Genomic DNA, 13392 nt, shown 5'->3' with positions numbered 1-13392 from the left:
TTCTAGCTTGCACTATTGTGGCTAATCTATTGGCAGTATACTGCCTTGGTAGTTTTCCTTCTCATTTAAATAAAGTAATTGTTAAGAAGTACAAGGGGCAAGAAAAAGCCTGATAACCGTTTCATGTGGGGCTCACAATTTGGCTTAGAAGATAAATTATTTTATTTTAAGCCTATATTTCACAAAAAAACGCACTTTGAAACATTTTGATTTTGCATAAGCAGCAACCTGTATTAATATTATGTCAGGAATGATTGGCACTTCTGCAGGCAAAACCCACACAGCTTAGCACATCACAATGGTGAATATATTGCCCCCCCCCCTTTGGATTAAACCAAATATATGTGTATATACAGGTAAGAAATCTTTAAAGTGGTTGAGAAAGCTAATATCAAGCTACAAATATACTGCTACTGTATGTTTTCTTTATTTTTTACTCTCAGCACTTAAACTTGAATGTGATTATATTTAGTATTTACCTTTTATTATTGTATTGACCCCTGTTTGCACTATTAAAGTATTACTCTGCTGTGCACAAGTAGTGATTTAAATATAGAAATGCATAGAGGAGTTCTGAAATTTCCTTTTTTTTTTTTTAATTTCTTTTTGTTGCATGTGAAAAGATGGTTCCATGGAAAAATCACCAAGCAAGAGGGTTATAATCTTCTTATGACAGGTAAAATACATGCAAATGGTAACTAAACATCACAGTGTTTCATGGATTATAGAATGGCATTACATAGGTCAGTTGCAAGGCTTTTTTTACTTTTAGGAAAAAACTTGTCTTCCTAGATCTGTAATTTGTAATGAGCTATGGGGGGGCCTGACCACAATTTGGATCTGAAAGGGATGTGGGCCTAAAACGAAGAAGCTTGAATTAGAGCTTTAACACATCTGTGACTTTCACGTATTTCACCCACTGCTTTTTAAAGTACAGAGCCAGATCGTTGTTATTGGATGAGATTTTTTTGGGTCTTTTAAATATTAAAAAAAATTTGCCCAAATCAACCAGCGTTTCATTGCCCTTAAACATATAGTATGGTAATTATCACTTTCTGTGAATGGCTTTATACATGTCAGTGATCTGTTTAAGCAAGCTAGTTCAACAGTATTTGATTATTTATATATTTTTAGTTGGCGGAATAAGCAGCTTTCTAGTGAGGCCATCGGACAACACACCTGGTGATTACTCACTGTATTTCCGTACCAATGAAAATATACAGAGGTTTAAAATATGTCCAACAGCAAACAATCAGTTCATGATGGGAGGTCGGTACTATAACAGGTAATATGGAATTGTTCTTTATAATGCAAACGGTATTACTAATGACTAATATTATTTAGCTGATTAACACATTTTGCGATATAACTACTGTAAAAGTTTTTGTGAAGCAAAAATAATTGCCCATTATTACTCAAGCCTTTAATTTATACCATCGATATTCAGTAGTAAATGAAGGTTTGTTGACAGAGCAGTAAATCGATTTATTTTCTTGTGTTGCACTTTCTTAAGAAAAAAGTTAATACTGATAAATGGTTTTGTTGTAATTATGTAGTACAGTGCTGTCCAACTGTTTACTTGCAACCCCCCTTGTGTGCCCCCCCACATGAAAGTCTGTCTACTGTTACTGCTTACCTTGTGTAAGATTTAAAAGGCATCGTACTGAGATTAACTGGCCCCTGCATTGTTTACACCTCAAATTTAGAGTGTACACTCTTGCATTGTTAACACCTGTAACCCCCCCTACATTGTTCACACCTGTGGCACCTCTATTATTCACACTCTATAAACCCTATACTCCCTGTGTGTGTCATACTCTGCCTGCCCTATGCTCCCTGTGCTTGCCATACTCTGCCTGCCCTATTTTCTCTGTATGTGTGCTCTGCCTGCCCTATGCTCCCTGTGTGTGCAATACTCTGCCTGCCCTATGCTCCCTGTGTGTGCAATACTCTGCCTGCCCTATGCTCCCTGTGTGTGCACAATACTCTGCCTGCCCTATGCTCCCTGTGTGTGCCCTACTCTGCTTGCCCTATGCTCTCTGTGTGTGCCCTACTCTGCCTATGTGTGCCATACTCTGCCTGCCCTATGCTCCCTGTGTGTGCGCCATACTCTGCCTGCCCTATGCTCCCTGTGTGTGTCATACTCTGCCTGGCATATGCGTTTGGACCGCACTGATGTAGTAATTACATTACTACTTTTACTTCATTACTTTTTATAGTTCAGCAAAATCAGAATTTATCATATTAAGCTAAGGAAGAATATATACAGGAAGGGGGTGCCTGTACAGGTATGGGACCTGTTATCCAGAATGCTAGTGACCTGGGGTTGTCCAGATAATGGATCTTTCCTAAATTTGATCTTCATACCTTAAGTCTACTAGAAAATCATGTAAACATTAAATAAACCCAATAGGTTGGTTTTGCTTTGTTCAAGTACACAGTACTGTTTTGTTGTTACAGAGAAAAAGGAAATACTTTTAAAAAAATTTGCATTATTTGGATAAAATGGAGTCTTTGGGAGACAGCCTTTCTGTAATTTGGAGCTTTTTGGATAACGGGTTTCCGGATAACGGATCCTATACCTGTATTATTTTTGTTTTGTAACCCTTTTCATTGCTACAACTTTGCAAGTACTGTTCTGAAATTTCAGATCTTCACTGAAGGGATTTGTTCTAAAATCCTGATTTCCATTCTAAGTATAATTGGTTTTACTAGTAAGTAATCTGTCTAATTGAAACGGGCTGTCCTGTTGATTTGTTTGTATGTTTATTTTTACAGCAGAAAGTTATTGCAACATAAGGGAATTAAATTGCATGTTTCTTGTTTCTGAACAGCATTGATGACATTATAGATCATTATCGAAAAGAACAAATTGTTGAAGGTTATTATCTTAAGCAGCCTGTTCCAGTGCAGGTAAGATATATTTTTAGGTATGGCATGTAAAGGGAATGCTACTGAAATTAAATGCTAAAACAATATTAACATGAGCTACCTTTTTTTTTTTTATTGCTGTTAGCATCAAGAACAAGTGTTGAATGATTTTCTGGATGGCAAAGAAATCTACAATACAATCAAACGAAGAACAAAGGATGCATTTTATAAAAATATAGTCAAAAAAGGCTATCTACTAAAGAAGAGTGAGTATTTTCACTGTGACTAAGTAGTTATCCATAATAGCCTTTTTAAAGGAACAGTAATACCAAAAAATGAAAGTGTTTTAAAGTAATGTAAATATCACGTAGTGTTGCCCTGCACTGGTAAAAGTGATGTGTTTGCTTCAGAAACACTACTATAGTTCATGTAAACAAGCTGCTGTGTAGCAGTGGCGGAAATTGAAAAAAGTCTGTATGGCACAGGTTAAATAATGGATAACAGATAACACCATTATGTGCTACAGAGCTTATCTGCTTTTCTCCTTTGAATGGCTGCCCCCATTGCTACACAGCAGCTTATTTATATAAACAATAGTAGTGTTTCTGAAGCAAACACAGCAGTTTTACCAGTGCAGGGCAACACTGCATTATAGTTGTATTACTTTAAAACACTTTTATTGTTTGATGTTATTTTTAGTATGTTATAGAATGACTAATTTGAATCAATATTTCAATTGGACCTCACTTTTTCATTTTTATAGTTTTTTAATTATTTGCTATTTTCTTCTGACTCTTTCCGATTGGGGGGTCACTGGCCCCATCTAAAAAACAAATGCTCTGTAAAGCTGCAAATGTGTTGTTCCTACTTTTATTACTTATTTTCTATTCAGACCCTCTTCTATTCATATTCCAGTCTCTTATCGATATCAGTGCATGGTTGCTAGGGTAATTTGGACCCTAGCAACCAAGCAAATTTACTAAAAAGCTAAATTACTCAAAAAACAGAAATAAAAAATGAAAACCAGTTGAAAATTGTCACATATCACTTCCTACATTATATAAAAGTTAATTTGAATTTGAACAACCCCTTTAATTCAGTGATAAATGATCCCATGATGGAGAGAAGTGCTAGAGGGAATATGAAATGTACTTCTAAATGCTGTGAAACGTCACCCACACAATTTCATCTCTGCATGAAATGTGCTATGCACAAATTATAAAATCTTTGCTTGGGAAAAAATATCCATCTGTCATATTCTGTTTCAATTATGCATCTTTTTTTTGCAGGCAAAGGAAAAAGATGGAAAAACTTGTATTTTATCCTAGAGGGCAATGATGCTCAGCTTATTTTTTTTGAAAGTGAAAAGCGTGCCACAAAGCCCAAAGGATTGTTTGATTTGAGTGTCTGTTCTGTCTATATAGTTCACGACAGCCTGTTTGGCAGGTAAGAGGATTTGTTTGGACTCTCACTTAAGTCTGTTCCCATGAAATGTCCTGAATGTTGTGAAGTTAAAATATATTAATCTAACTTTAAGAGGCAGATTTATCAAGGGTCAAGTCAAAAATCAAATTTTTGAGTTTTTTATGCCCAAAACAGTCAAATTTGACTAGAAAATTGTTAAAATTCGATTACAGTTTTTTGTTTTTTTTTAATAAAACAAGTTTTTCAAAATGTATCATACACTGGCCCTTTAAGGTCAAAAAATCTTTGTCGGTCCCAGTGCAATCTATCTATGTTTGCAGGGCCAAGCAGGCAGCTCCCCTTTGTTTTCCTGGTAAATTGGTCTTTTTAGTTGATGGTCAATTCGTACTATCGTTCTGAGAAGATCGTGGTCTCACGATCAGGATCTGATCTTTTAAAAATCTCAACATCTATGGCCAGCTTTAGGCATAGAGGAGGGGCAGACAGTATTTGATTTACAGCTGAGATTTTTTAATGAGCTTATAACAGCTATGAATGCTTTAATAAAAAATAGAAATTGGATTTCATGTTTAATTTAATATACAGATTTTTGTGTTTGGGTGACAGGTCCACTTTAAAATAACTCCCATGAACTTGAAATTCGACCCTTGATAAATCTGCCCCTAAATGTCTGTCTTAATCAGAACATTAATCTTGCATATAAATTAGCATCACTTTGTGCTTATTAGGGATGCACCGAATCCAGGATTCGGTTCGGAAATTCGGCCAGGATTCTGCCTTTTTCATCAGGATTCGGATTCGTCCGAATCCTTCTGCCCGGCTGAAGCGGATCCTAATTTGCATATGCAAATTAGGGACGGGAAGGGAAATTTAGTTACTTTTTATCACAAAACAAGGAAGTAAAAGATGTTTTCCCCTTCCCACCCCTAATTTGCATATACAAATTAGGATTCGGTTCGGTATTCGGCCGAATCGTTCACTAAGGATTCGGGGGTTTGGCCGAATCCAAAATAGTGGATTCGGTGCATCCCTAGTGCTCATCACAAATTATCAGCTATGCCCATGTTACATAATCAAAGGCCAACAGATGTATGATGTAATAATTACATATAAAATGCCCCAAAAATACTAAAAGCCGCTATACACTAGTATTTAAACAGCTGTCAGATGAGTTTATGCTTCTTAGGGTTTTGCCACTTAAAATTACGTTTACCCACAAAGTAAAGTGAAATCACCATTGGAAGACAGAAATAACCATAAGGGGTCACATTTTTCTAACTGGCATCCTGGAAACTAAAGGTTAAGCCACGTAAGCAGGAGTAGCTAAAAAATATCTTCCCCATCTGTGTATTTAAATTATTTATATGCATATTAAAAATGAATTAGCATTTTCTCTGTCATGTTTTCTGTTATTTTTTTTAAATGCATGACTGCAAAGGGCATAACCAGCTTCCACCATAAAATTCAGGAAAATTCAATGTTTCATTGCTAAGTGGAAAATTGTTAAAATACATAACTTTTTTTTTTCTCTCATTTAAAGGCCAAACTGTTTTCAGATTGTTGTTAAGCACTTTAGTGAAGAGCATTACATATTTTATTTTGCTTGCGAGACTCCAGAACAAGCTGAAGTAAGTACAAATTCGCTTTTTTACTGCAGGGACTATTAGTTATAAATAGGGATGCAGCGAATGCAGGATTCGGTTCAGGATTCAGCGTTTTTCTCCATGATTCTGATTCGAACGAACCAAATCCGAATCCTAATTTGCATATGGAAGTAAGGGTCAGGGAGGGACTTTTTGTCACAAAACAAGGAAGTAAAAAATGTTTTTCCCTTCCACCCCTAATTTGCATATGCAACTTTGGATTCGGTTTGGTATTCGGCTGAATCATTCGTGAAGGATTCAGGGGTCTGGCTGAATCCAAAATAGTGGATTCTGTGCATCCCTTGTTCATGCTACCTTTCTGTTAAACAATAACTTTTTATCAGCTTTTTTGTTTATGTGCACTGTAATCAGTTTGTGTATCAGTTTGTATAATGATGGATACACACAGGTATGGGATCCGTTATATAGAAACCTGTTATCTAAAAACTCTGAATTAAGGAAAGGTTGTCTCCCACAGACTCCATTTTATCCAAATAATTCACATTTTTAAAATTGGTTTCCTTTGTAATAATAAAACAGTACCTTGTACTTGACTAAGATATAGTTAAATCTTATTGGAGGCAAACCCAGCCTATTTGGTTTGTTTAATGTTTACATGATTTTCTAGTAGCCGTAAAGAGATAAAGACACTAGAAATGCAATTTTTTCTTACATCTACATCTTACCTCCATGTTGCTCTATGAGGGAGCTGCCATATTTGTGCAGCAGGAGTCTGTTAGCATTAGATACTGTAACTGACAGGCTGAGAAGGGACTGTCAGGTTGGCAAAACAGTCAGGTTTAGGATCTTCAAGTAGCAAATACTTGCAAAAGCAAGTCCATTAGTGAAAAACGATCAACATGATCTATAGGCAACTTTTAATGTTCATTAAGAGCAGTTTTTAGTGTCTGCATCACTTTAAGTTATAAAGATCCATATTATAGAATGATCTGTTATCCAGAAAACCCCAGGTCCCCAACATTCTGGATAACCAGTCCCATACCTGTATATAATGATGCCCATGATGTGGTAGATGTTGGGGCTCATCTGCTGGTAATTTTGGTGCATTAACATCTACATGCAGCTGCCATAACACTGACTTAACAGATGCATCATAACTGAATACTATTACAAATGTGCAGCCAGTCTGGCAGAGGCAGCGGTAATATAAGTGAGCCAATTTGGAACACTATTCCAATGGTTTATTTAAAAATGGATGTAAAAAGATAAATACCTCTTGATAAATTGTTTATATTCGTAAGCAGACTGCATAGAAATTTATTTTTTTTAAAAGGTGAACCAATCCTTTAACATGACTCTATGGGGCAAATTCACTAAAGTGCGAAGCGCCTAACGCAAGCGCGACGTCATTTCATTACTTTGCCGATTTACTAACGGGTGCTGGCGTAAATTCGCTAGCGAAGTGGACGAAGGGACGTAACTACGTTAATTCACTAACTTGCGCATTTTACTGAACATTACCTCTTGCGTCAGACTTGCCTTCGCCACCTCAGACCAGGCGAAGTGCAATAGAGTAGATAGGGATTGATTCAAAAAAATTTACATTTTTTCTAAGTCCCAAAAAACGCTGGCGTCTTTTCCTTTTTTAAGGGTGATAGGCTGAAAAAGATCGTACATTTTTTGGGGGGTACCCTTCTTCCCCCCTACTTTTCCTAAGATATGTGACCTAAACTATACATTGGCCACATGTGTAGGGCAATATAACATCTCTATTTTATTTTTTTAAGCTTTCGCAGGCTTGTGTAGTGTAATGTATTTGCTGCTACATATATGTCCATTGTACTTTAACTTGGTGCCGTATGCAAATTAGACATCGCTAGCGTAACTGCGCTTTCCTTGACGAATTAATGCTAGCTCAAGTTCGCTACCTTTCGCTTCCATTTTGCCTTATCTTCTTAAAAACTTTTTTATGGTGTGCAAATATTATTGACTTTTAATGCAGTTTATTGTACCCAGGTTATACTGTACTATATAATGTATAATTCATTTAAAAATAAATTCAAATTTAGTCTTCTGTGAGGAATATAATAGTTGTTTCTATAATTTGTAATAGGACTGGATGAGAAGTCTTCAGGCATTCTGCTGTTTACGGAAAATAACGCAGTCCCCATCAAATAAGCGTCTGCGCCAGGTTATTATGAGCTGTTTGGTAGACATTCATTGTATGTTTTTATATTTTACATCATTTTTGCCGTAGTCAGGTGTAAATGAAACAATGTTTATTGTAGCTGCAGTATATGCCATGCTAATAGAATTCTGTATTAACTGCATTGATGACATTACGCTACAGTTGGTTGGTTAAGCCCTCAAATAGTCCATTTACAAAATCTGTTTCTTGTATATTCTGTTTTTTTTTTTTAATGATTTTTTAGATATCAAAATATGTCTTTTTTTTTTTTTTTTTTCCCCCCTCAGGTCAGCAGCCTTAATTTGCATGTTGAAGAAGCTCATAAGCTCCCAATGAAACATTTTACTAGTCCCTATTGTAATATCCACCTTAACAGTGTGCAGGTAGCAAAAACACATGCCCGGGAAGGTCAAAATCCTGTTTGGTCGGAAGAGTTTTTCTTTGAGTAAGTTTTTTTTAGTTCTTAGTTTTTTTTTTTCCTTATTTTTGTTGGGTAATTGTGTAAACCGTGTAATGCTCTAATTTTTAGAGTTTGATCAATGTTTTTAACTTTTAGTATGTTTTAGTCAATATCTTAGCAACTTGGTCTGTTTTTTTAAAGTTTTGTAATTAGAGGTCACCTTCTGCCTCTTTCCAGCATTCAGATGGGACCCCCTACTCCATCAGCCAAAAACAAAAACAAAAAAACCTTGCTGTAAGGATACAGTTTTGTTTATTTTATTACTTGTCTTTCTATTTAGACCCTCTCTTCCAGTCTCTCACTCAAACCACTGCCTGGTTGCTGGGATAAATTGGACCCTAGCAACCAAGTAGCAGCAGAAATTAATAACTGGAGAGACGCTGAACAAAAAACAAATAGTTATTTAAAAAAAAAAAGCACACAAAATATAAAGACTAATGATGGGGAAATATTGCAATCTGCATCATGTTAAAAGTTATGTAAAGGTGAATAACCCCTTTAAAGCAAAAATTGCGCATATGTTTTCCTGTAAAATGTGACATGTGGTATGCATGGAATGGTTAAACTTAAAATAACCAAATGTTACCCTAGAAATCATGTGACTGTAGGTGACTGCTGGCAGATTTTTTTTTCAAATGATTCAGCATTTTTTGTTAATTTGCAAATTCTGCTCTCGTTGGTTCAGTAGTTGACCAGATCATCAGTGAGACATTTGGTTTTCAAGCATTATGGATAGCACTTTATTTCCTAAGAAATATTGCATTTGGTTGGTTTGCTCCAATTCATATTTTGGGCTTTAGATTCCATTTAATATGCATTGTGTGGATTCGGCCAGTAAGGGCAAATGAATGCAGTCAACCCTAAGGTATCTGACTTTGAGTTGAGTTAAAAGTCTGGTATTAGAAGCCTGATATCTCAGATGCACCGTGATTATGTTTACATTAATTAGGTTTAAGTCTTTTCACTTCTTACTTGCCCTTTAGAAACAAACCCAAGTAATAAAAAAATAGACTAGATGGATTTTAGCTAGTGCCTGTGATTTAGTCCCTTTTGGTGTGTTTGGACAAGCTGTAAAAGTGGCTGGAAGCTGACCCTTACAGCAGTCCGGACAATTTTTTTTCAACATAACTTAAATTCAGCAAATTTGTCTGCAAATACAGTATTGGTTTATCACAACATGTACCCATTTTAAATGCTGTGTTAAGTACAGTATGCAAAGTTAATTTTTCCTTAAAATAATGTATACACATTTAAATGTAAAACTTTTGGCTCACCCATTTGTAGTTAGAAAACGGTTTGTACGTTTTTTTTTTCTAGTGACCTGTCACCAGATATCAACAGATTTGAGATCATTTTAAGCAACAAGACAAAGAAAAGCAAAGACCCTGACATATGTAAGTTTCCCGTCTTCCAATTTTTTATAGGCTTTATAAAACAGAGCCTAAAGACATGTGCATCTTAAAAATAACATACCTGTTGTGGCAGATTGTGGAAAATGTTGCATTTCTTCTGATTTATTGGTAAATGACTGATACATCCCTTAAATGAATGGATTGCTAAAACCGTTTATCCAGTTTGGAGCAGTGGCTCCCAAAATGTGGGGTTGGACACCTTGGGGGGGCATGGAGTTATGGAATTTTAATTTTAATGTCTGTAATAATAAAACCGCACCTTGTACTTGATCCTAACTAAGCTGCTTGAATCTTTATTGGTGGCAAAACAATCCTATTGTGTTTGTTTTACATTTAAATGATTTTTGTAAACTTACGAAAAGATACATAATCTGGGAAACCCCCGGTCCTAAGCATTCTGGATAATTGATCCTATACCTGTACAATAAATCATTATTACCAATACCTGTACTAACATGATTCCTGTCCTTGATAAGAGGTCAGTTTAACATGAAGGGGCAAATTTCTTATGGGTGGAATTGAAAATGTGAATTTTAAAATTTCTTTATGGTCAAAACTGTCAAATTCGACTAGGGAATTATCCAAACTCGATTTCAAGTTTTTTTTTTTTAAATTTGAATTTGATTTTTAAGATTTATCCAGCTCGGGCCCTTTTAAGAATAAGAATTTGACTATTCACCACCTAAAACCTGCCACATTCATGTATAAGTCAATGGGAGCGGTCCAGTGACCAATTAGAAGATATTTGTAGCCTTCCTGACATTCAAAAAGGTGTAATTCAAACCGAATTCAATTTGAGTTTTCCTGACGGTACAATTTGTCCGAGTTTTTTTTCTTAAATAACCCCCCGTCGAATTTCGAGTATATTCGAATTTAAGGGAGTTTAAAAAACTCATCTTTAATAAAGGTATCTCACTTTAGATATTGCAGATCAATAACATTGTTTTCATTTGTATATAGTGTTTATGCGCTGTCAGCTAAGTCGTTTGCAGAAAGGACACACAACAGATGAATGGTTCCAGCTTAGTTCCCATATACCTCTAAAAGGTATAGAGCCAGGATCCCTGCGTGTCCGGGTACGGTACTCAATGGAGAAAATTATGCCCGAGGAAGAGTACAGTGAGTTTAAAGAGGTATTTACATACTTTTAAAATGTGTATATAATATATATATATATATAATATCAAAACAGGGGGGTTGTGGGAGCACTCTAAAGGCTTTATATATATATAGCCCCTTGACTGAAAAAATGTCCTTTTGCTAATGTTTTGAATTTGAATCCTCTTAAAATGATCTGTTGCTAGTAAAAATACCTAATTCTCTTTCAGTTAATTTTACAAAAAGAATTACATGTCGTCAACGCATTATCACACGTGTGTGGACAGGACCGAACACTATTGGCCAGCATTTTATTACGGATTTTTTTGCATGAAAAAATGGAATCCTTACTTTTGCGAACACTAAATGACAGAGAGATTGGTATGGAAGGTATGTAAGACTGAACAGTTACGCAATCTTTTAAAATAATCGTTAATAAACACTAGTTGCCAAGTACTGGAATGCTTGCCCACAAATACATTTTTTAACATTAAGGTTTCATAATATAGGTATAGGATTCGTTATCCGGAAACCCATTATCCAGAAAGCTCCAAATTACAGAAAGGCCATCTCCTATAGACTCCATTTTGTCCAGATAATCCAATTCCAAAATGATTTCTTTTTTATCTGTAATAATAAAACAGTAGCTTGTACTTGATCCAAACTAAGATATAATTAATCCTTATTGGAAGCAAAACCAGCCTGTTGAGTTTATTTAATGTTTACATGATTTTCTAGTAGACTTAAGGTATGAAGATCCAAATTACTGAAAGAACCATTATCCGGAAAACCCCAGGTCCCGAGCATTCTAGCCAACAGGTCCCATACCTGTATTTCATTGGATTCTAATTACTGGGTTCTTATGACTTTTTTTATTGAAATAAAATAAATAAATGCTTCTTTTCTTAAGAGAGTCTGCTATTTTAAGAGATGTTATTTTAGTTCAAACACTGGCTTATTATTGACAACATTTGACAGAAATAAGTATGGTTTATTGTCCTGGGGTTAAATGTGGCCACTAGAAAAAACTTGGCGTTGTTATAACATACTCAGGGACATCTTATTAGTTAGGAACTGGAGTAAAAGTATGCAGTAAGCAGCTAAAAGATAGTATTTATAGATAAGACTAAGGGGCAGATTTATTAAGGGTCAAATAGCAAATTCGAATTCAAATTTTTGAAATGTTTTTGGTGTCAAAATTCACACATTCAAATTTACATCCCCCAATTCGAATGAAAAAATATAGAATTTTCGTGTTGTTTTCATTCGATCGGATTCAGACGAATTGTGAGTGCATTCGAGTTTATGTTGAATATAGAGTAAAAAAATTCACATACATTCAAAATTCGACCTTTGATAAATCTGCCCATAAAAGAACTGTAGTTAGGTAAGAAAAGAGGAATTAAGTAATAATTGTATGAAGGGAAGTCAGAGGGACTGTAATACCTAAGGACATATTGGGAGCAAGGGGTCATAAAATGGGCCTGTGGAGGTTAGGAATGCAATATGTATTTAATGTATTTCACTTTAAAGAAATTTGAGACTTCCAAGCTGCTGCTTTTAAATAGCCAGAACACAGCACTGGCCAGAACTTGACATTAAAAACTTGATCTATTCCCTTGGCACAGATGGACAGGATTACTAGGCTAAGTTCTTCATAGTGGAAAGGAGGCTGGCACAAACAGGACCACTCTCCGTTAGTTGATGCAGTTAAAAAAAAAAGTATCGAAAAAAATAAACAAAAAATCAGTGATTAGGAATCACTGATTTTTTTGGATTGGCTGTCTGGAGCATGTCTGTGATTGGTCCTTTTTCATTTAAATATGACTGTTTGTTAAAATGATTGTTAGCCTATGACTAAGTGCCCGCAAGGCATGAAACGCATAAGGCTCTCTTGAGATTTGTTTTTGCTAAAATAAAAACTAATGGAGTGTTGTCCTGTTTGTGCTAGCCTATCACTACATATTAGCATATTGTTTACCTCCAAGAGCTGAAGGTCTGGGGCTTGAGCACCCCATCATTTTTGGTAAGTTAACCCCTAAATCTTACCATAATCAACACTGAATGTTTCTTCAGAGAAGTATTTGTTATTGTTGGCTTAACTGTATAAGCAGAGCCTGACCCACACGAGCATTGGGGGGGGGGGGTTCTCCGGTATCTGCTCCAACAGGCTCACTGTACAATGAATGCCACCCTTCGTTTGGTTCTCTAACAACATTATAGACAATGGTTAATTCTATGTGGTTTTGTAAATATCTCTGCATTTCTTATGTATCCATATACTCTAGGATATAAGAATCGGTGTATAAATGTTTTCTAGGATAATGGCTAGCA

At 35.6% G+C, this 13392-nt stretch overlaps 1 protein-coding gene across 6 annotated transcripts in view; it reads left to right on the top strand.

The window, feature by feature from the left end:
• Nucleotides 1–13392, top strand: part of rasa1.L (RAS p21 protein activator (GTPase activating protein) 1 L homeolog) — a 57333-nt gene that overhangs the window by 21198 nt on the left and 22743 nt on the right. For all 6 annotated transcript variants that reach the window (XM_041568560.1, XM_018264760.2, XM_041568565.1 and 3 more), the window contains 11 exons: nucleotides 624–676; nucleotides 1135–1285; nucleotides 2835–2913; nucleotides 3017–3137; nucleotides 4161–4317; nucleotides 5837–5924; nucleotides 8014–8091; nucleotides 8376–8533; nucleotides 9866–9942; nucleotides 10921–11093; nucleotides 11289–11448. In XM_041568560.1, the coding sequence (XP_041424494.1) occupies nucleotides 624–676; nucleotides 1135–1285; nucleotides 2835–2913; nucleotides 3017–3137; nucleotides 4161–4317; nucleotides 5837–5924; nucleotides 8014–8091; nucleotides 8376–8533; nucleotides 9866–9942; nucleotides 10921–11093; nucleotides 11289–11448 (1295 nt within the window). The remainder of the gene's footprint in view (nucleotides 1–623; nucleotides 677–1134; nucleotides 1286–2834; nucleotides 2914–3016; nucleotides 3138–4160; nucleotides 4318–5836; nucleotides 5925–8013; nucleotides 8092–8375; nucleotides 8534–9865; nucleotides 9943–10920; nucleotides 11094–11288; nucleotides 11449–13392) is intronic.

The sequence above is a fragment of the Xenopus laevis genome, chromosome 1L, assembly GCF_017654675.1.
Source record: "Xenopus laevis strain J_2021 chromosome 1L, Xenopus_laevis_v10.1, whole genome shotgun sequence".
In the NCBI taxonomy this organism is placed as follows: domain Eukaryota; kingdom Metazoa; phylum Chordata; class Amphibia; order Anura; family Pipidae; genus Xenopus; species Xenopus laevis.
The sequence above is the reverse complement of the archived record's forward strand: the minus strand, read 5'-3'. Positions and strand labels throughout refer to the sequence as shown.